Source organism: Bos indicus x Bos taurus, chromosome 14, assembly GCF_003369695.1.
Source record: "Bos indicus x Bos taurus breed Angus x Brahman F1 hybrid chromosome 14, Bos_hybrid_MaternalHap_v2.0, whole genome shotgun sequence".
Classification (NCBI taxonomy): domain Eukaryota; kingdom Metazoa; phylum Chordata; class Mammalia; order Artiodactyla; family Bovidae; genus Bos; species Bos indicus x Bos taurus.
In genome coordinates, this window is record NC_040089.1 from 67,146,962 (window position 1) to 67,168,923 (window position 21,962).

A 21,962-nucleotide genomic window follows, 5' to 3' on the forward strand; every position below is an offset into this window, starting at 1 on the left:
CCTGATGCTGGGAAAGATTGAAGGCACGAAGAGAAGGGGACAGCAGAGGAGGAGATAGTTGGATATCACCGACTTAACAGACATGAGTTTGAGCAAGCTCTGGGAGACGGCGAAGGACAGGGAAGCCTAGCATGCTGCAGTCCATGGGGTCACAAAATGTCAGACACAACTTAGTGACTGAACAACAACAACAAAATATGACGTGAACTGAGTGACTTAGGTGGTCTGCTATAAAATTTTGCTCTTTGGGTGGCAGGGTGTGGGGAGGGAACTGGGAAAAAGCTAGGCGCATTTTTCAAGATATTAAGTTCAAATAGTTTTTGCAATTTACCTTTAAGAGGCAGATTTTTTTTCTTTCCCTTTGAAAATATTCCCTACGTCAATCCTTTTCAATGATCTTCCATAAACTGGGAGGGTTAGCTGGCAAAATTTCATACCCTAAGCAGTACTCACTGTCTCATCTAACAGACTCAAACTTTCATCCTGGGGGAAGAGAAAATCTTTGTGGCTAAAAAATGTCATCTGGGATCTTAAAGCCCATCAGCAGGGAGACAGGGAGGAATGTAGTTCTCTTGACTGGGGAATAGGTTGGATGACTGGAATGTCTTTTTCCCCCGGCGTGTTAATTTCTATGATTGGAAGAAATCAGACCTTAAAAGGAACGGAGGAAGTACAATTTTCAGAGAACAACAGTGAAGACTAGTTATTGGGGAGAGGTGAAAATACTTCCAGGTCTGAGTTCATGACAGTAAATTTGTATTGCTTTCATAACATTCATAGAATGATTTTCACAAATGCAGTGCAAATGAAGATGTTTTATTCCCAACGTGGGCTGCTGAAATGAAACTCACTTCTCTTCAGCATCATCATTCCACATATACACACCATAGAAAATGATTCACAACTAACATATATATATTTCAGTTTATACATATTTGTAGGTGTATACGAAGACACGTGCATATATAACTATATTAAATATATATATTTGAAAATTAAAAGGTATCTTTACCCACTAGAGAGAGTCTGATATTTCAATCTATTAAGCCATAATTTTACATCACAGATTAGTGGCTAAGAGCGTGGGTGCAGGAGTTGGATTGCTTGGGCTAAGACCATTTATTAGCTGCGTGACCTTGGGCAAGGTCCAGGATCTTTTTGTACAGCAGTAACCTCAGCTCTAAGATGGGAGAAATAACTGTCTGCCCAATGCAGTGGTGTAGGGATTCAGTGAATTGGAACATGGTACTGGATAAAATGCAAAATAAAGGTGAAATTGTGTTATAATTACTAGTATGTGTAAGGGCCACGCTAGGTGCTTTGAGGGATAAAAAAGGAGACACGGTCTCTACCCTTACATAGTCTACTGTCTAACTGGAAACCCAAGATGCGGTGTCATATAAATTAACTATTAATGCCTGAGAAGAAAACCAACAGTTTAGTTCAGTAGCACAGACCAGCTTCTCAAGGCACAGAGAAGTGTATATAAGGTGTCAGTTTCACATTCGCTTCCCTTTATCCAATGCTTATCTCTTTGACATGATGAAAGGCTCAAGCAGACTGTATAATAAACACTGCTGCAGTGGTCCGCCTACATTAATCCTGCAGTGGTTTAGCCATGGGTGAGCGTTATGATGCAGATGTTAATGCTGGATTAAGGCTCTTGACAACGGAGGTTGGTCCAACTGTTAGTGCTCTGAAAAGTGAGCCAATCCATCAATTTCTGCAGTTTGTACAGGGATGGTGATGACTTCAGCTGATCCCACCCTGCCCCCCGACTCCCTGCCGAGATTTACAGAGAATTCCGGACTGTGGTTATCTGGTTTAAGAGGTAATTCTGTATAAGAACTGGCATAAAACTGCATGTCTAATTGCCAAAGGAAGGTATTACAGTTAACAACCTCTCTGTGAGATGGAGGGCTGCTTATATGTGCTCTGAAATGATGATGGAAGGCCTTGGGAAGAAGAGATTATGAAAGGGCCTTCAACAAGATGTAAGGTGATTCTTGGCTTAATCCCTTTTAAGTTAAATATTAATTCCCCTAACTTAATTTTTAAAGCATCACTCTAGATTTTTACCTAAGACTGCCCTGAATGGTGCCCATATCAAAAGATGCTTTCTAAAGCTAAATTATCAGCTTAATAGATCTCCATGTATTGATTTAAATACATAACCTGCACCTATAAAATTGCTTCTGTGGGGAAAAAAGGGATATTCTGATTTCAGAGTAAATTAAAAATCAATTTATAAACTCACTTTTAAAAACTCTGCTTTGACTGGTTCTTTCACTCAACATTTATTGAGTGTTTTTCATGTTATCAGACATCAGACACTGTTGTAGTCACATGTGAACAAAACAAAAATCCTTGCCCTGATGGAGCTGACATTCTAGAGAGGAGAGGCAGTTAAATAATGAACATAATAAAGAGTTGGTATAGTGTGTTATGGGTTTCTCTGGTGGCTCAGACGGTGAAGAATCCACTTGAGATGCAGGAGACCCAGGTTCAATCCCTGGAGTGGGAAGATCCTCTAGAGAAGGGAAGGGCTACCAAGTCAAGTGCTAAGGAATAAAAAAAAAGTAGTGCAGAGTTAGAAGGATGGGGCTGGGTGTCAATTTTAAATAGGACAGTCGTTGACAAGGTTACATTTAAGCAAAGTGTGAAGGGAGCCAGCCAAGGGAGTTGAACCTACCTGGGCAAAGAGCCAGTGCCAATGCCCTGAGGCAGAAGCCTACTTAGTGAGTCTGAAGAACAGAAGGTAGGCCACTGTAGTTGGAAGTGGGTGGGAGAGACAAGAGGATATGGTCAGAGAGGTAAGCTGGGTAGTGGCAGGGAGGGAACCGAACAAATCATGGACAGCCTTGTAAGCTACTGAAAAGCCTCTGAGAGAGATAGCAGTCACTTGTATTAGGCTGGTTTAAAGTAAGGCCCTGAGCTGTGCTAAGTTGCTTTAGTTGTGTGTAACTCTTTGCAACCCTCATGGACTGTAATCCGCCAGGTTCCCCTGTCCATGGGATTCTACAGACAGGAATACTGGAGTGGGATGCCATGTCCTTCTCTAGGGACATGGGGATCTTCCTGACTCAGGAGTCATATGGGCATCTCTTACCTCTCCTGCATTGGCAGGTGGGTTCTTTATATGACTAGCACCATTTGGGAAGTCCACCTGTATCAAAACAATTCCTCTTATTCCTTGTCTCCTGTACTTCAATTTGAATGTGGAAACAATCTAATTGAGATCTTGTTAAAAGTCAAATTTTAAATTAGGAGGTCTGAGGGGGGCCTAAAATTCTGCATTTTTAACGAGCTTGCAGGTAATGCCAGACTGCCAGTCGACAACCCCACATTGACTAATGAGAGTGAAGAACCAATGGGCTTTGAGGCTTTCTCCTCCATTGGTTGGTTGCAAGGGCCTTCTTGTTCCCTTTGAGCTTAAAAGGACATCCTGAAAGCTTTCATACTGGTCATAACCTTGTCAGTGGACTCACTATTTCATGTCCTTTCACCTGGCTAGTAAAGGTATGGTCGAGAGCTCTCTTGGGAATATGAGATATGTTGTTTGGCTGTTTCCATGCAGGGTCTAAGAAGTTTCTAGGGCCTCCTTACTGCCACTATGGGGGCTCTGCTTCTAAACCTTCACCTGGGAAGCCCTGCTCTACTCCTTGAATGATAATAGTTCTCTGAACACATTCCTGTCTTACTCCAATTATAGCAAGTAATTCTGACTTGTAGCCTTCACTCCTGGTCCTATATCTTGAATGATAGCCTGACTCTATAAACTAGGCCTGAGGCAGCTAGAGGATTTGGGTGATGGTCCTGGGACGAAGAGGTGCTCAGCTGATGCTGGTGCAAAAGGTAAGGTTGAACTTTGTTTTTCCCCCTGTGCAGTGCAGCTAGTGAGATCTTAGCTTCCTCACCAGGGACTGAACCCTTGCATTTTGCAGTGGAAGCTGAGTACCAACCATTGGACAACTAGGGAAGTCCTGAGTCTGACTTTCATAAAAACTAATGAAGTAATTTACAGCTGAACAGGCCTGGAAGGACTAGACACTTGTGAATATAAAACAAAGGTTATGAGTCACACAGACTTGGGTTAGAATTATGCTTCCACGCCTTACTGTGTTATGCCAAGAATGTTCCTTGGCATCTCTGAACCATAGTTATCTCACCTGGAAAATGAGAATGATAAGGATACCTCCTTCATACATTGAGAAAAGGCATATGAGGCATGTAGAAAAGTGCCTGATATAATGATACTCATAAAATACTAGTTGCTATTAGTTTTATAATTACTGTTAAAATCCAACCACACGTCACATCGCTTTGTGGCCTGGCATTACGGTACTTACCTTTAAAGTCCCTGGAGTTAAAAGTACCAGGGCACATCCCTCAGCAAAGTCTTTCAAAGATGAGACAGACCAGGAGCAGGTTCATCATGGCAGTTGTTACAGTAGATAATGGCAGGAACTTTAGATAGTTAGTTTAGAAAGCATATGATGGGGGTACTGATAATGATGACTGTCTTGAGGGTATCTTGTAGAAGAGGACCCTGAGGGCACACCTGAGACCAAAGGGGAAAGTCTTTTTTTTGGAAGACCAAAAAAAAAAAAAAAAAAAAGGAAACGGAAGCACATCCCTCTGTAACCTGTGAGTGAGTTGAGGGGTGAAATAGAGGGGTGGGGGCGCCCGCGAGGGGCGGCGGCTCTTGCGCAGCTGCGGCGGCGGAACCAATCAGCGGGTGCATCCCGTCCTCGCGCGACGGTACAGTCGTGCCGTCGTGACGTCGGCGGTTGCCATGGAGCGCCCCACTCTGTAGGGCCGCGAGCCGGCGCCAGGGGGGCCACGGGGTCGTATCGCCGCTTTGAGGTCTAGTCGGCAGCCGCCATGAGCGGCCGGAGTAAGGGGAGAAGGTCCTCCCGCGCCAAAGGCCGTGGCAAGAGCCGCGCCAAAGGCCGAGTCCGCGCCGCGCCTGACGACGCCCCACGCGACCCGGACCCTCCAGAGTGCCAGAGGCTCGGGGAGGAGACCAAGGCGGCACAGGTGCAGGCTGGCGCGGTTTGGGGTGGCCCGGAAGGCGCTGCGCCGGCGCCGCCCCGCCGGCCCGGGGAAGAGGCTGCCTGCCGGCTGCCCCTAGATTGTGGCCTCGCGCTCCGGGCCCGGGCGGCGGGGACTCGCGGGCAGGCGGTGACCAGGCCCTGCCTGGTCAAGGCCACATCCTTCCCGGAGCGCCTGGTGAGTGACACCGTCTTCGTGGGAACCGTGGGCACCGTGGCGAGGCCGAGAAACGGGCCCCGCGTCGGAAGCCGGCGAGGCCCCGCCGCGAAGAAGGCCCCAGATACCTGTAGTGCGGTGGGAAGGGGGTCTGCGGCCTTGGCCGGTGGGAAGCCAAAGAAAGGGCCCGCGGCGGAGGCCGCCTCCGTCCCCGTGGGCGAGGAGAAGGTGGAGAACGCGGGGTCAGGGCCCCCGGCGACAGAGGGCAGCATGGATACGCTGGAGAACGTCCAGCTGAAGCTGGAGACCATGAACGCCCAGGCGGACCGGGCCTACCTGCGGCTCTCCCGCAAGTTTGGGCAGTTGCGGCTGCACCACCTAGAGCGCAGGAACCTCCTTATCCAGAATATTCCAGGCTTCTGGGGGCAGGCCTTTCAGAACCACCCCCAGCTCTCGTCCTTCCTGAATAACCAGGATAAAGAGGTCCTCAGCTTCTTGAATAGCTTGGAGGTGGAAGAGCTTGGCCTGGCGAGACTGGGCTACAAAATCAAGTTCTATTTCGGGCGCAACCCCTATTTCCAAAATAAGGTGCTCATCAAGGAATACGGGTGCGGCCCTTCGGGTCAGGTGGTGTCTCGTTCCACTCCAATCCAGTGGCTCCCCGGGCACGACCTCCAGACCCTTAGCCAGGGGAACCCCGACAACAGCCGGAGCTTCTTTGGGTGGTTTTCAAACCACAGCTCCATCGAGTCTGACAAGATTGTGGAGATAATCAACGAGGAATTGTGGCCCAATCCCTTACAGTACTACCTGATGAGTGAAGGGGCCCGTGCAGAGAAAGGAAAGGAGGGCAGGCCGGGTCCTGCGAGGCCGCCAGGGGAGACCCCGGAACCTGGGGTAAACAAGTCCAACTGATCGTGCTCAAGTCTGCGTCCTGCGTCCTACCTCCTACTGGCCCCCGTGCCCGGCTGGCCTTGGGTGTTTGGCTGTCTGCCTTCTCTTCGTGTTGGCCTCTGCACACTATTCCTGTTGGACTTCGGTTTCAAGAATATGGCGTTTATGATCATGTTCTTTTGCCTCCCGTGACGTTCTTGCTTTCTCTACATTAGTATCATACGTTTTGTGATCTCGCCCCTCCTGTTCATATGTTAAACTCACTTGATTCCAGCGTGTGTTGCCTCTCTCTACATTGCTTGGACCCTGTTCTTGGCTCTGGCGTTTCCCACCTGGCTTTCACATGGACACTCGTGAGTCAATCAGCAGGAGGACCAGCGCATCCTAAGCTCTGCTACTTCAGGACTGGTGACTTGCTGGGCTTCGAGTTCATGCCAGCCATGCATGCCATCTGTGGCAAGCTTTTTGGTGGCCACTGCAGAATGAAGCTAGTGCATGTGGCATTGGCCATCAGCCAAAACTGATTGTCTCTTGGCTCTGGGGTCACCAGCCAAGGTGCCACCTGCAGGATCTCTGGCTTTGGCCAGGGACCCATGCTGCCCTCCTAGACAACGGGTTGAGGTTCAGGGTGAGAAGCAGTTTGCTGTGGGTTTTGTACTGTTCTGCATCTCTTCCTGCCTCTGGGCCTTTCTTCGTGGTAAACCTTTGTCAAGGTCTGCACCATACCTCATCACTGTCAGGCCATTGAGTTTTGTCTAGGTTGCCAGTTGGCCCCAATTGGCTTCCTGGGCAACAAGGACCTCGAGAACTACCTGTGGACACAGGCCCTCTGCCGGTGCATGAGACACACACCTACCCTCTCCAGCCTTCCAGGAACCCTGCTGGCTGCTGGACTGATGGGCAGGCTGGTACGTGTGGACATGTGCTCACTGTCGTCAAGCTGTGGCTCCAGGTGAGGGTGGCGACCGGACTCACTTAACATCTAGGTACCTTTATCCACTCCCCCCATCCCTGCCTCACACGTAACCGGAATGCTATAGTGGGGTTGCTGGGGAAGGGAGATTTCTGATCTGTGGGCCTGTGTCTACTTCAGCTCACGCCTGTACACCTCCTTCCTCAATCCTCTTTCTGTTCCCTTACCCTCTCTTCCTTCTTCCCTCTGTCCCTGTGCTTGTCCCCCACTCCTCTCTTTCTTTCTTTTTTTTGGTTTCAGTAGTGGTACTTCTGAAAGAGAAAACAGAGAGAGAAAACAAAACAGTTGTGAAACCAGGGTTTTCTGCGTACAGCTAGCGAGTTGGCTGGGGCCTTGTTAAACACAGGCACACCCTGGGCTGGAATAGGGTAGAGGAAGCCAGAAGCCAGGTGGGTCTGCGGTCATGTCCTGCTCCCTCCCGCCTTCCGGGTCCCTCTGTAATTCTGACATGGAGATTCCTCACATGCAGCGCATCTGCTAGAACGGCCACCCCGGGCAGCAGTGCTGGGGACCAGGGTCACTCCTGCTTTGGCCTTGTTCTCTGCCTCCTAAGGCCTGGCTGCCTTCTGTTCCCTTTGGGCAAGCGTCTCTCATCCCCCAGCTCTCACCCTCAGCAGTGAGGTTTCTTCCTTTTCTCTAGGCTTCTACCTTCACATACCCTTGGGAGTAGACTGTAGCCTTCAGTATGGGGGATCCCAAGGCTGCCCTGGGGCGTGGGGACAGGGGAAGGGGGAGTGCCTTTTCTGAATCTCCAGGGCTCATTTCCAGCGGGTGTAAAAGCTGAGCTGTGCCCTTCCTGCCTAGGCTCATCTGTGCCCTCTTTCCCCCTCATCCCTCAGGGTGGGGTAAGTACTGAGGGTGTGTGTCCTTGCCTTCACCCTAATCTCTCTCTCCTTACGGAAGACCTCCTTCTGAGTTTCCCATGGGCTAGGGAAGTCTTGCCTCAAGAGCTGTCAAGAGGGTGTTTGGGGCAGGCGAGCTGGGGCAAAAACCTAGAGCGGGAATAAGCCTGGTGTGGAGAGGGCTTGGCAAAGCAGCTCGAAGTGGCTTGAGGATCCTCCAGGAGAGTATAGCTATCTCTCAGAGATAGAAGGGACGGGAAGGAGCCTTCCCTAGGGCAGGGACAGGAGAATTAAAGGGCAGTGGGCAAGTGTTTTGCTGAGGCGAGGGTATGCCCAAACTTTTGTCCAAAAATCTTTCATTTTTGGTAGATTTTATAAATCACAAAAACCGTCTGAATAACATTACTTTGGATTCTTTCTCTTTTCTAGGTGTGGCCCTGTGTTTTGTAGAAGATTATGTGCTACTTATTTTGTTTGAGTAAATCTTATCATTTTCCCCATTTTTTGCCTAATGGGAAAATAGAGCTGTATAGGTTGGCTTTTTTTTTTTTTTTTAAAGCTTTTTCCTCTATTATGGACATTTTCAGACATGCACAGAAATGGAGAGACCTCGTGTGCCGTCACCTAGCTACATCATTTATCAGTTATGGTCAACCCAGTTTCATCTGCATCTCCATCTCCCTGCCTGTATTGTTGATCGAAAGTCCAAGACACTGTGCCAATTCAACTGGGACCACTTTGGGAGACTGAGACACTCTGCTGGTGGTGATCGTGGTGGGCTGCACTCTCACTACCGTATCAGATCTGCCTTTTGCTTTTCATGTTAACTAATGACGTTCCAGAGATGGGCCTTAGAAACAAAAGTCTTCAGAGTTGACAAGAAGTCTTAGAAAGTGATGAAGCTGCCTTTTCCCTGTGTCCACAAGAGGAAAGAGAGACTGCTCTGTTGTAAACTCTTTCAAAGACTTATCTTTCAGTCTTTGATAAGGTGCTTACTTGAGACCTTTCACCAGAATAACAGTCTTTTTTTCCCCTCTAAGACGGAGACTTTGTGTGACTATTACAATTATCAGCGTGTCCTGGTCTCATGATATAACTCTGAACTTGAAAGTAAAGTATAATTTGGAAATTGTTTCTGTGTTCTGTGAAAATAACCTCCCCAAAGTAATCAGTAACCGGTTGTCTTACTTGGTAATTTGGCACTCTGGTAATAATGCAATTATTTCTCTGTTCTGAAACAGTATAAACAGTTGTAAGCTTGCATGTGTGATGGAAACAATAAAAGCTTGTATCTCTATTATATTTTATTATTTTTAAAAAAGAATTGGAAGGTTAAGCAGAGGCTGGGTAGTCGACGGCATGTATACTGTGGCATACATGAGTGATTCCTAAGCCTCAGGCCCTTGTGTGACTAGCTCTATAACAATATATAAAATTCTGATTTCCAAGCCCTTATCAGAGATTGAGATCCTGTGGTTCTGGGAAGAAGCCATGCAGTCTTGTTTTTAGCAAGCTTTCCAAGTGATTCTAGTGCAAAGCCAAAGCTTCTCAAATTTTAGAGTTCCTCTGAATCATGTGGGGAATCCTGTTAAAATATGAATTCTGATGTAGCCGTCTGGAGTAGAAGTTGAGACTCTGCGTTTCTAACAAACTTCCAGGTGATGCTGGTGCTGGCGGCTTGTGAACTGTACTTGGAGTAGCAAAGGAGGTGTCTTCAAGGACCTTTCAAACTAGAGTAACAACACTCAGTCTTGGCTGCACGTCAGAATTATGTGGGAAGCTTAAATATACACACTGGCAGAGCTCACAAATAGCAACTGAATCAGAGTGGGGAAAGGGATCGGTCCAGTTGTGGGTGTTTATTCTGAACACATCGCAGGTGATTCTGATGTCTAGCCATCATTGACAACTAAAGTTTCTGATGCTGTTCTTAATAGATTCATAACAAGGACCATTTCCCCAAAATCAGGAGGATCAGCAGCAGACAAACCAAATGCCACATAAAGCACAGAAGTGAGCTGTTAACAAAATAAAATTTAGTTTGTATGATGTTGGGCATGAATCAACAAATGTGCAGTGTTCAGGTGCTCAAATACTGAATGAAAGAATGAATTTAAAACAGTTTATATTCAAATGCCTTTGGGCTAGGCTGGTAATTAAATTTGTGAAGTGGGCCATATTTGCTTTATAAGGATGTTATGTGTTAGTTCATTAGGGCTTCCGTAATGAAGTACCACAGATCAAGTGGTTTAAACAACAGAAGTTGACTTCCAGTTCTGGTGGCTAGATTCCTGAGATCAAGGTGACGGCAGGGCTAGTTTCTGCTGAGGTCTCTGTCCTTGACTGTCTGCCTGCTGTCTCTTCGAGGTCTTAGCTCTCTGTGTGTGTGGGGGAAGTGGGAGGAAGTCGGGGCTGTGTGTAGCTGGGGCAGCTGTGTTGCAGTGCCAGGGCATTTACTTGGGGCACCGCAGGCCTGGTGTTGCTGCATCTTCAAAAAAGTGGCAAGAATCAGAATCTCCCAATTTTGAATATTTTCAACTAAAAAAAATCGAACACCCAGAGCCTCGCTCTTAGTGGTAGGTGGAGTGCAGAAGGGTCCCGGGGGCAGCCTCTCCAGGTGTGAGCAGCCTTTCCAGGCATGAGCGTCCTCTTGGGACCCATGCAGAGTCCTCTGGGGCTGCGAACTGGGACGGCCGTCTGCCCAATTCAAGCTCACATACTTGCTTCTTCAGAGGCTCAGAGCCTGCACTTCCCCAAGCCCCCTTCCACAGCCCTCCCTTCAGTCCCTTGCAGAGCCCATCTGATGGTTTCATCCCCCTACTGCCCCTGGTCTTACTCACTCATTGCCTCCTGTGTGTGTCAGTCTGTTGCAGAATTAGAAATACAGCCATGGACAAATACAGCTTTGAATTCTGCCCCTCGTTCCGTGTTTCAGCCTCCTCTAGGTTTTGCCTGAAATTGTCAGTCCTTTTTTTCCCTTTTCCTACATGGGCCCGATGAGGGTGTCAGATCCACATGGGGGTAGCTAAAGGAAACCTCTTTTCACTCTGGCCTGTAGGTCTGACTTCACAAGGCAGTTTGGACTTTTAATAACCTGGAGAGTGAGGGCTTCTCGGAGTAATTCTTGTTATGCTAGGAGTCCCTTGCCCCTTTCTCACTCAGTTTTATTGCTAAAGACTTGATTTCTTCTTACGTGCTGGGCTTTTCTGGAATGTAGTGGGTTTGTGCTATGCCACAGGGGAGCAGGGAGAAGAAAAGAAGCGTCTTAGTACCTGTAGCTTACCCAAAGTCTCTCTCAACTTCTGTCTCCCCTCACACGTGGGCGCCCCCTCTGGTCCACTGCACTGATTTGCTACAGGGAAGGAGGTACCCTGCTTGGGGTGGCCTCACCGAGGGAGGGGTCTTCCCCCCTCCTTTGCCCTCTGAAGATTTTGGAAACTCCTTCCACACTCTCATCCCTTGAGGTCCTTGGCCTCGGGGAGCTGCTGGTACTGCTGGGTGGAGCCATATCCCCCCAGTATGGAGGCAGTGAAAAAACAAAACCCAGAGATTCCATCTCCGGTCTGTGGTTTCTGTCTCTGTCCTTAGCGTCTTCATCTCTGCTTTTGGAATCTTCTCCAGCTACATTTCACCAGTCAGGCTCACAGCTCACTTCTGCCGAGTCACTTTCATCTGAAACTCCGACCTCGTGTTAGTCCTGCTTCCGTACCCTAGGTCTGGTACCATCTGGTCAGGTGTTCAGTTACGGACTGTCCAAGGCTGGAAACTTGAATTCGTTCCTCCTCTCCCTGCCTCGTGTCAAGCTGGTCCTGAGCTGAGGTTTGACAAATATAAGATGAGATAACTTCTATGTGTGACACTTCATGGTTTACAAAACACAGTCACTCTCATCATCTCATTATCCCATAAGATGGCTCGAAGAGATTAAATGACCAAAATCACAGAGCCGGTAGGCAATAGAGTTGGGGCTCAAACTCAGGGCTCCTGCTTCCAAACACCTTCTGAACATGTGTGGGTAAACCTGAGGCCCGCAGTCGTCTGGCACGGGACTGGAGGTGCTTCTTCACGCAGAACCTATATTTAACCCTTCACTCAAAGCATCAGAACCCTCAGCACAGCACATCCGTCACCACCCATCCATCGGAGCTGACATGTGAATGTGAACCTTCCTGATTGTCCACAGCTGCTGGAGCTCGACGAGGGGCAGTGACTTGATGACTTGAGCGACTCAGAATGTGGCCAGGGCTTCCTCTCACTGCTCTGTTCCAGAGTCAGGACTGGTTCCAGACACACATGGCTGCAGATGGAGGCTGAGTGGGAGGTTTGGGGCTCTAAGTATCAATACTCGAATATGAATGTATTGGAAAAAAGGGTAATGAGAAGTTCTGTAACAAAAAGTTGGGTGATAGGAAGTCACAGGCTTGCTTCAGTAGCACAATGATATCAGGACTCTGGGTCCCCTTGTCTGCTTCGCTTCTCTTGGGTTTCCCTTCGGGGTTCCCTAACTCCAAGCACCACAGTCTCACCCAGCTGCACTTACAGACAGACGGGAAGAAGAAGGGGTCTTCTCCCATGTCTCTGTCATCAGGGAAGAAAATCTTTGCCTATAGTGTCTGGTGGATTTCAAGGGACCTGAGTCAGAAATGAGACACTCCCACAACTCTGCTTCAAGGAAATTAGCATTTTTTAGCATCTCTCATGAGAGTGGGGTTCTGCCTCCAGGGAATAAGAGATCAAAGGGCTAGAATTGACGGGAGATCTTAGTCACCTGTAGATTCGTCCTTTTTGCGGTGACATGGCCGTGCTGCTGACCCAGAACACCACTTAATATTACCTGGAGGTGCATGCGCCTGTGCTTTCCCCAGCTCCCCCAGTCACCTCTTAGGACAAGAAAGCTTGTTTTGTGTCTTGCCTCCTCTGTTTATGGTAAATGTATTTCAAGCCAGCAATGCCTTTTTGGTGTTCCTCTCTCCCACAGCACTTAGCTCAGGCTTCTCTCAGCGTTTGGTGTGAAGTGAAAAGTGAAAGTCGCTCAGTCGTTTCCAGCTGTTTGCGACCCCATAGGTATAGTCCTTGGAATTCTCCAGGCCAGAATACTGGAGTGGGTGGCCTTTCCCTTCTCCAGGGGATCTTCCCAACCCAGGGATTGAATCCAGGTCTCCCGCATTGCAGGCGGATTCTTTACCAGCCGAGCTACAAGGGAAGCCCAAGAATACTGAAGTGGGTAGCCTATCCCTTCTCCAGTGGATCTTCCCGACCCAAAAATTGAACCAGGGTCTCCTGCATTACAGGCGGATTCTTTACCAACTGAGCTAGAGGTGGTCAGTAAACGCTAGTTCAGTAAACACATCAAGCCAGTAATCTTTCTGAGATGTAAATTTGATCCTGTCAGTGACCCATTCAGCCTTCAGGAGTAAGGTCCAAGTTTCCAAGAAGCTTAAAACAGGCCATTCATGATCTGAGCCTACATTTTTTTCTTTCAAACTTTTTTATTATGAAAACTTACATGAAAGTTGATAGAAAAGTACAATGATCACCCATCATATACCATTTAAGTTCAGTGAATGTTAACATTTTGCCGTATTTGTTTACTCATGTGTGTATGTTTGTATTTTGTTGAACCGTCTGAAAATAATTTGATGTTTCACCCCTAAATACCCAGCATGAACCTCATAAGAAATAAAGATATTCTCCTATATGATCAAAAATCCATTATCAGACTGTGGGAAGTTACAGTTCCTGAATACTGTCTAGTATCCAGTCCAAATTTAGATTTCTCCATTGCTCCCAAGATTATTTTAGTGTGTGTGTGTGTGTGTGTGTGTGTGTGTGTTCAGTCGTGTCTGACTCTTTGCAACCCCAAGGACTGTAGCCTGCCAGGCTCCTCTGTCCATGGGATTTCCCAGGCAAGAATACTGGATTGGGTTGCCATTTCCTTCTCCAGGGGATCTTCCCAACCCAGGAATCGAACCCATGACTCTTGAGTCTCCTGCATTGGCAGGCAGGTTCTTTACCACCAGTGCCACCCGGGAAGCTCTATTTTATAGTATTAGGTTTAAAATCAAGGTATAATAATGTTCAGGCATTGCATCTTGCTGTTTTTATTCCTTTTAAAACAAGAAAAATTCACTCACATTCTCCTAACCTCGCCCCACCTGGACGTAACATGGAATTTCTAAACATGTTAGGCAGTTGTTTCACAGGCTGTCCCACATTCTGGATTTGTCTGATTGCTTCTTCTTGGTGTAATTTAACTTTTCGTTCTGTCTCCTGTATTCTTGAAAACTGAGGATTTGGTGAGGATATTGCATAAACGAGGTGTCACTTCAGAAGGCACATGGCTGTTTCACTGTCACGCTGTTAGTGTCGTCTCTTGGTTAAGGTGGGTGATCACTAGATCTTTCCTTTGTAAAGATGCATTTCCCCTTCTAAGCAGGTCTTCTCTGAGATGGTTCTTGATCACTGTAAGAATATCCTCTTCCGTTAAACTTTTCATCTCAAGGTTTTAGCAGCCATTGATGATGTTTGCCCAAATCAGTTATTTATCTGTGGGTTCCCAAATAGTGATTTTCTAATCTTGGCAGTTCTTTTACCTATCTTAGCTGATATTCTATAAAGAAAACTTCACCCTCATCATTTGGTGATGAACTCTATCTACCTCCTTCTAGAAAGGCAGATAAATGCTTAACTTATTCCCTTTAGCTTCCAGTGTTTAGAATCAGAAGTTGGTGTAGTAATAGTCTCTAATGTTTTCGGATAAGGGCATGTTTTTTTTTTTTTTTTCCTCTTTACTATGTCTGTGAACTTGTGGAACTTTATGGATTTAATGTTTTACAATCAATTATGGTCATCTTTCTTTTGGCTACACAGCTGACTCCCATTTTGCTCCAAACACACTTTCCGCAGACTCCTCTCATCCTTGTCCCTTATTTCCTCCCTTTTCCCGTGGGCGCCTTAGCCAGCGTGAACCACTGTGAGTTCTCGGGACACTAGAGTGTTTCTTCACACCCGGCACACTTGCCTACACCATTTGCTGGAAAAACACCCTCGCAGCTCCTCTTGGGTGCTCAGATAGGGCTCAGATATTTTTGTCCGTGCTGTAGTTTTTAATCTTTCAAGGTGGAAAGCATCCCTCCCTTTTATTTCCATCATATTTTCTTCACACTTTGATTCACGGTACCTGATGGGGTGACTTGTTCTTGCCCATTTACCTGTCTGCTTCCACCGGAGACTATAAGATCCTTGAGACAGCAGATTAGTAATTAGCAGTATGTCTTATTTATTTTGGCATTCCCAATAGCTCAAGGGCTTACACACAGTAGATGCTCATTCAGTCCTGAACAAGTGAGCGAGTGAATGGTCCCTGACAATTCATGACAAACTGCAGAGAGGTTGGAAGTACCGAGGAGCAGAGATTGGGAATAACTTCAAGAGAAGGAGGAGCATGAACCTAATACAAATGCATTAAAAGATGGTGGGGAAAGGAAGCTATTACCTACACAAAGCCTCAGGCAAAAATGGCACCAAACGACTCTCACAGCATATTGGAAATCAAGTAGGAAGATGGAGGTGAGCAGGAAGTTGGACATGTACCAGGTATGCTGTGCTTTAGTAATTTCCATAGCACACAGGTCTCTAATGGAAAACAAGAGAAAGCTAAGCCCATGTGATGACTTTCCCTGGAGCTTTCTCTCTCTTTATCCGGGGATGTGTATATAAAGTCTGAGATCTCCTAAGAGGTCCTTTGAATTCAAATGACTTTCACAAATTGGGTTAGAACCAAGTCAATCTCCAAAGAATGATGTCATTGAAAAGCACCTGGACTAGAGAGTGAGCTGCTCAGTGGCATCCAGGGAGTGGATATAGAGAGGGGCCTTGAGTTTCAGTATTAAGAAGCCTAAATTCTGAGATGCTAACTCACCTGTGGTCCTCAGAGCCTGCTGCTGCGTGGCCTAGTGCAGTGGTACCAGATGTCTTAGGAGAGCATTGAGAGTACTTTGGGGGTGGAGGAGCCAGACCCGGATGCTTGTCCCTCAGGAGGTGAGGCTGTCGGGGTGGGTGTGTCACATGGGAGCTCTTCGTCTTCCGCCCTGAGAACTCGTTTTGCTCTCAGCTCTGCCTCCAGCGTGGGCGCCATGGACTCATCCAGCCCTCCTCGGACTGAGCTCCTCCATGGTCACCCGGCGTTCTCTCAGGAGAAGGTCTTATCTGACTCCCTGATAAAACAGCTCTCCCTCCCCCTCACTGCTCGCTGTATTCCTTCTCTTCCTTCACAGGACTCATCACAAGTCCTGAGTTTGTCTCTGAGTTTGTCTCTTCCTCTGGACTGTAAGATCTCAAGGCTCTTTGCTCACTGTTGAATCCTAAGTGTGTGTGCACAGGAGTTGCTTGACAAAGAGTGTGGGCCGGGGTCGTGCTAGTCTTATACGAGCTCTGGCCTGCTCCCGTGGTGGTTGAATGGGCTGTGCCTGGCACAGTTGTCCTCTGGCGGGAGGAGACCGTCTCTTACTAAATAGGCACCGGCACTTGAGTCTATTCTGCTGAGCACGTATCACACGCTAAGCACAGTGCTAAGGCGTTTTATCACATTCTCGCAACCGTTCATATTACCTGCATTTTCCAGGTGAGATAAAAAGAGCCCAAGAACATGCTCTGTGTCATGGAAGTTATCATTCCTGAAGCTGAGGGAACTACCCACCACTCTGCCCTGCCTCTCAGGCTGGGGTCTGCAGGGTCTCCTGACTTTGGAAAGGAGGGAGGAGGGTGTGTGGCTGCAGGCAGGCTTCCAGCTCTCCTGAAGGTGCCCACTCACCACAGATGGGAAGGGTGTGTGTTCATGTGTGTGTGTGTGTGTGAGGCCATCTCTGGGTGTGTGAACAGGAGAGACATGGGTTCTGGGTGTGCCCAGGTGTGTGTCCGAAGCCAGCTTTGGAACACAGCCTGCCGACGGCCTGCTTGTTGTCTGCAGGCCCATAGTGCCCAAGGCTTCTGGGCATGCTCGCTCGCTCTGGACACTGCCAACTGAGCCTTGGAGCCCGCGCTTCAGAGGCTCCCAGCTGTGGGCTGCTTGTGGGGAACAGACTCTCCTGGCCTGAAGCTGCTTAGAAGAAGGGGCCTCTACTGAGGCCCTGAGTGGATGGTTTGAGGGAAGCTGAGTCCCAGAAGGCACCAGACTCAACAAAAGGGTGTCGCAGATACGAAACAAGGGGATTTGTTTGTGTGTGGGCAGTGTAGATGGGCCTGCTGGTCTTAAGCCGGTCTTTGAGCTGCAGCCTCCCTCACAGACGGTCGTTCCTAGCACTGCTCTTGTCTCTGAGTGAGAAAAATGGTGAGAAATCATTCTTTCTTGACATTTCCCTAGGAGTGTGCTTCCCTATGGGCTTCTCTGGTGGCTCACGTGGTAAAGAATCTGCTTGCAATGCGGGAGACCCAGGTTTGATTTCTGGGTTGGGAAGATTCCCTGGAAAAGGGAATGGCAAGCCACTCCAGTATTCTAGCCTGGTAAATCCCATGGACAGAGAAACCTGGCAGGCTACAGACCACGGAGTTGCAAAGAGCTGGACTTGACAAAAATTCACAGAAACTTCTACTCCACACAGGGATCATATGGAAGGAAAAGAAGCAAGGTAGTGAGCATTTATTGAATACCTGTTGCATACCAGACTGAGGGGCTTATGTACAAATTATTTTTTACTTTTTGTAATAGTAAGCTTATGAAATCTGCATTATCTACACGTTAAGTTAATGATACTAAGCTCTGAAAGTTAAAAAGCTTTATCAGGTTACTCAGCCAGAATTTTGACGGATGAGAGTGCCTTTGGTGTCAAAACAGATGTTCTCCCCCTTTTAGAAATGAGACAAAATTACTCCAAATTTTAGTGAGAGTAATATGAATCAGATAGAATGCTTTCAGTATTCTGTAACTGCAAGTAATGTATGCAACTGTAATGTAAGTAACAGAAACTTTGACCAGTGAGGTCCAAGGATAACAGCAGTGACTGTTTTCACAAAAAGGAATTTGCAGGCGAGCGATCCCATGCTTGGTTTAGCTGCGCTGTTATTTTATCAAGTCCCCAGACTCTTTCCATCCTTCTAACATTTTTGGCTTGGACTCAGTGAGAACTTTATGTCTTCACACTTGTCTCATGGTCTCAAGATGGCTGCTTCACTTCCAGGCATCATATTCTCAGAGATAGTATCTAAAATAGAAAAGTAGCCACGGGAGCAAACAGGAAATTCTCCTGTACAGCCCTCTCTCTCTGTCTTAACTGGAGAGGGAAATCTTTCCTGGAGTCTCTAGTGCACTTTCCTTTACATCTCATTCATCTCATTGGCCAGACATGAGTCTCACATACATGTACTTCCATCTTAGACCAATTCCTGGCCAAGGGGAATGTTACTGCTATGATTGACTTAAACCAACCAAAGGATTGGTTCCCAGAGGCTGGGCACACAGCTTGTAAGGAAGAAAGGAGCATGGTTGTTGGGTGGGCACTTGTCACATGGTACTCAAGGTCTCACCGGCCTCTGTGACCACTGGCATAGCCAGAATAGAATAATTGGGACAATGACAACATTCACTGTTTATTCATAGATCTGGAAAGCATGCTTATTTAGTACCTTCCCTGATCTGAGACATGAGTTAGGTATCACGATGTGTTGAAAGAACTGTGGGATATAGATGTGCAATGTACTGTATAATGTAAATGGGGGAGGAGTTAAATAACAGTGAAGTGTTAAATAAAAGCATGAAACAAAAATTTAGCCAAAGCCAGCATAGGATTTAATGGTGTCTGGGTGAGAGGATAATTTTGCAAATTCTTCTTTTTTAAAAATTTGTTTTTAGTTGAAGGATAATAGATTTGCAATGTTGTGTTGGTTTCTGCCAAACGTCAACATGAATCAGTCCTAGGCATACAGAAGTCCCCTTCCTCTTGAACTTTCCTCCCACGCCCATCCCCATCCTACCCCTCCAGGATGTCACAGGGCACCAGCGTGTTATACAGCGACTTCCCACTGGCTATCCATGTTACATACGGGAGTGTGATGTACCAGTGCTGCTCTCTCAATTCGTCGCACCCTCTCCTTCCCCGTCTGTATCCGCAAGTGTGTTCTCTGTGTCTGCATCTCCACTGCTGCCCTGCAAAGAGGTTCATCAGTACCATTTTTCTAGATTCTGTGTGTGTGTGTGTGTCAATATACAATATTTGTTTTTCTCTTTCCAACTTACTTTACTTTGTATAATAGGCTTTAGGTTCATCCATCTCATTAGAATTGACTCAAATTCGTTCCTTTTTACAGCACGTTCTTCCTAAAAGTATTTTGTGATTTCTTTGTCTCACTCATGACTGGATGGAAGTGCTTTAAAAACTAGTTTTAATGAGCAGGATTCATTTTTGTATCTTCTGCTGGGTTTTTGCTATTTCCTTCCAAAGAAAACGCATAAAATTCTCAATGATTCGAGAATATTTGGGGCCAAGGAAATTATGTTTAGGTGTTAAACACAATATTGCTGGTTTCCTGGAAAAAAATATTTGGTGTTTTAGCAAGAGATCTGAACCAATCTTAAATTTAAGCGTCAGCCCTGGTAGCTTTACTGTGTAAGGCTAACATTTAAAGTGAAGTTGCTCAGTTGTGTCCAACTCTTTGTGACCCCATGGATTGTAGCCTTGCAGGCTCCTCCATCCATGGGATTTTCTAGGCAAGAATACTGGAGTGGGTTGCCATTTCCTTCTCTAGGGGATCTTCCTGGCCCAGAGACTGAACCTGGGTCTCCGGCATTGCAGGGAGACTCTTTACAGTCAGAGTCACCAGGGAATCCCTCTGTGGATCTAAACAGTATTCGAATTAAGTATGAACATTCATTTCAACAGTTACATTAGAGTCATTTGAATAATGCTTTAAAAAAATGCCATGGCTGCAGCCAAAACTTTAATTTGGCCCCTGATGAAGGGCAGTCTTCTCAAATTGGCCTCAGTTCCTAGAGAAATCCTTTGAATAGATAAACACAAACACATACTTTGCTGATAATTGTGTTGACCCTATAATGAATTGGTTAGGAATTGTTTATCATTCTAAACCAAAAACGGTGATCCAGAACGTGTGCATGTTAAGTCACTTCAGTTGTGTCTGACTTTGTGCGATCCTATGAACCGTAGCCCGCCAGGATCCTCTGCCCATGGGATCTTCCAGGCAAGAATACTGAAGGTGGTTGCAAGGCTCTGCTCCAGGGGATCTTCCCGACCCAGGGATTGAACCCATGTCTCTTACATCTCCTATACTGGCAGGCAGCTTCTTTATCAGTAGTGGCGCCACCTGGGAAGCCCATGATCCAGAATACAGACTCCCATTTCTTTAGAGTTCCAGATGGAGAACCTTCCTTGTAGCCCACTCACTTTGGAAAGATCATCATCTGGGAGACATCTCCCCTTTGTTTTGGGGGCTTTGTTACGTGATTCTGCACACCCCTCCCCCTGCCGACCCCAGAGATGCTAACTTTATTTTTTCCAGCCTCTTTTTTGTTGGGGGTTGGAGAGAGTAGGGAGGGTCATGCCCAGGGTAGCATTTCTCAGGCTCTCTTTTCAGGGACTGTTGTAATTAGAGTGGGGAGTGTTTTGTTACCTTACCCCAGCCTGTTGGGTATTTTAACTGCTCCTCAGCCCTAGTTGAGCTGGAGCCATGGTGACCCATGCTAACTGCAGGGAAAGAGCAAATTAGCCAAGATGGCGGTGGTCAGGCTCTCTCACCCCACATCCTCTCACCCTCACCCCCACGTTCTGTGAACAATGACTTTGCATGGTTATGTAACAGCAGAGATCACTCATAGCACTGTGCATGCATGTAATGATGTACTCACTTGGCCACGGTCCAGCGACCAGGACCATATGATAGACCAATAGGAGGAAGAGGGGGTTATTATGGAGCTGGGCGTGGAAGTATGTATGACAGAATGCGACGAGGAGGTGATGGATATGATGGTGGTTGTGGAGGTTTTGATGACTATGGTGGCTATAATAATTATGGCTATGGAAATGATGGCTTTGATGACAGAATGAGAGATGGAAGAGGTATGGGAGGACATGGTTATGGTGGAGCTGGTGATGCAAGTTCGGGTTTTCATGGTGGTCATTTTGTACATATGAGAGGACTGCCTTTTCGTGCAACTGAAAATGATATTGCTAATTTCTTCTCACCACTAAATCCAATCCGAGTACATATTGATATTGGAGCTGATGGCAGAGCAACAGGAGAAGCAGATGTAGAGTTTGTGACACATGAAGATGCGGTAGCTGCCATGTCTAAAGATAAAAATAACATGCAACATCGATACATAGAACTTTTCTTGAATTCAACTCCTGGAGGCGCCTCTGGAATGGGAGGTTCTGGAATGGGAGGCTACGGCAGAGATGGAATGGATAATCAGGGAGGCTATAGATCTGTTGGAAGAATGGGAATGGGGAACAATTACAGTGGAGGATATGGTACTCCTGATGGCTTGGGTGGTTACGGCCGTGGTGGTGGAGGCAGTGGCAGTTATTATGGGCAAGGTGGCATGAGTGGAGGTGGATGGCGTGGGATGTACTAAAAGCATAACCACACATACAAAAGTCCTGACAACAGCATCTGGTCTACTAGACTTTCTTACAGAATTACTTTCTTTTGTATTTTAAGAACTTTATAATGACTGAAGGAATGTGTTTTCAAAATATTATTTGGTAAAGCAACAGATTGTGATGGGAAAATCTGTTTTCTGTAGGTTTTATTTGTTGCATACTTTGACTTAAAATGGTTTTATAAGCTCCACCTGAAAAGCCCTTGTGGCTGTGTTATGGCTGAGTTATGGCTGTGTCCACTGGGTCAACCACAAGAGAATACAGCATGATTGCATTACGGCTGCTGCACCAGCCCGGAAAGAATAAACATGTCTGCAGTTTCTACGGCTCCTTGAGTTTTCTTCCAGCTTCCCTGCTCATGCCTTGCCTACTCCGGGTTCAGGGAACAGTGTAAACAGTGAGGCAGTGGGTGTAGTGGGCAGGATATGC

At 46.9% G+C, this 21,962-nt stretch overlaps 1 protein-coding gene and 1 pseudogene across 4 annotated transcripts; both read left to right on the forward strand.

Annotated features, from left to right (window-relative positions):
- Positions 1 to 4,758: 4,758 nt before the first annotated feature.
- Positions 4,759 to 9,220, forward strand: TSPYL5 (TSPY like 5). Of its 3 annotated transcripts, none has more exons than XM_027561483.1 (2): positions 4,759 to 7,057; positions 8,350 to 9,220. In XM_027561483.1, exon 1 carries the CDS (start codon positions 4,885 to 4,887, stop codon positions 6,124 to 6,126), a length of 1,242 nt encoding a protein of 413 aa, XP_027417284.1. In that variant the 5' UTR covers positions 4,759 to 4,884; the 3' UTR covers positions 6,127 to 7,057; positions 8,350 to 9,220. The 3 variants fall into 3 exon arrangements, with proteins under 3 accessions (XP_027417284.1, XP_027417286.1, XP_027417285.1); XM_027561485.1 differs by having other exon boundaries at positions 4,785 to 7,091; positions 8,508 to 9,220; XM_027561484.1 differs by having other exon boundaries at positions 4,785 to 7,057; positions 8,508 to 9,220.
- An 11,536-nt stretch (positions 9,221 to 20,756) lies between these two features.
- On the forward strand, positions 20,757 to 21,706 carry LOC113904398 (annotated as a pseudogene). The gene has a single exon (XR_003514504.1). The product of XR_003514504.1 is annotated as a heterogeneous nuclear ribonucleoprotein H3 pseudogene (transcript).
- The last annotated feature ends 256 nt before the right edge of the window (positions 21,707 to 21,962 follow it).

Excerpts from the sequence above, each read along its gene's own strand:
- TSPYL5 (XM_027561483.1), top strand. The coding sequence starts at position 4,885 with ATGAGCGGCCGGAGTAAGGGGAGAAGGTCCTCCCGCGCCAAAGGCCGT.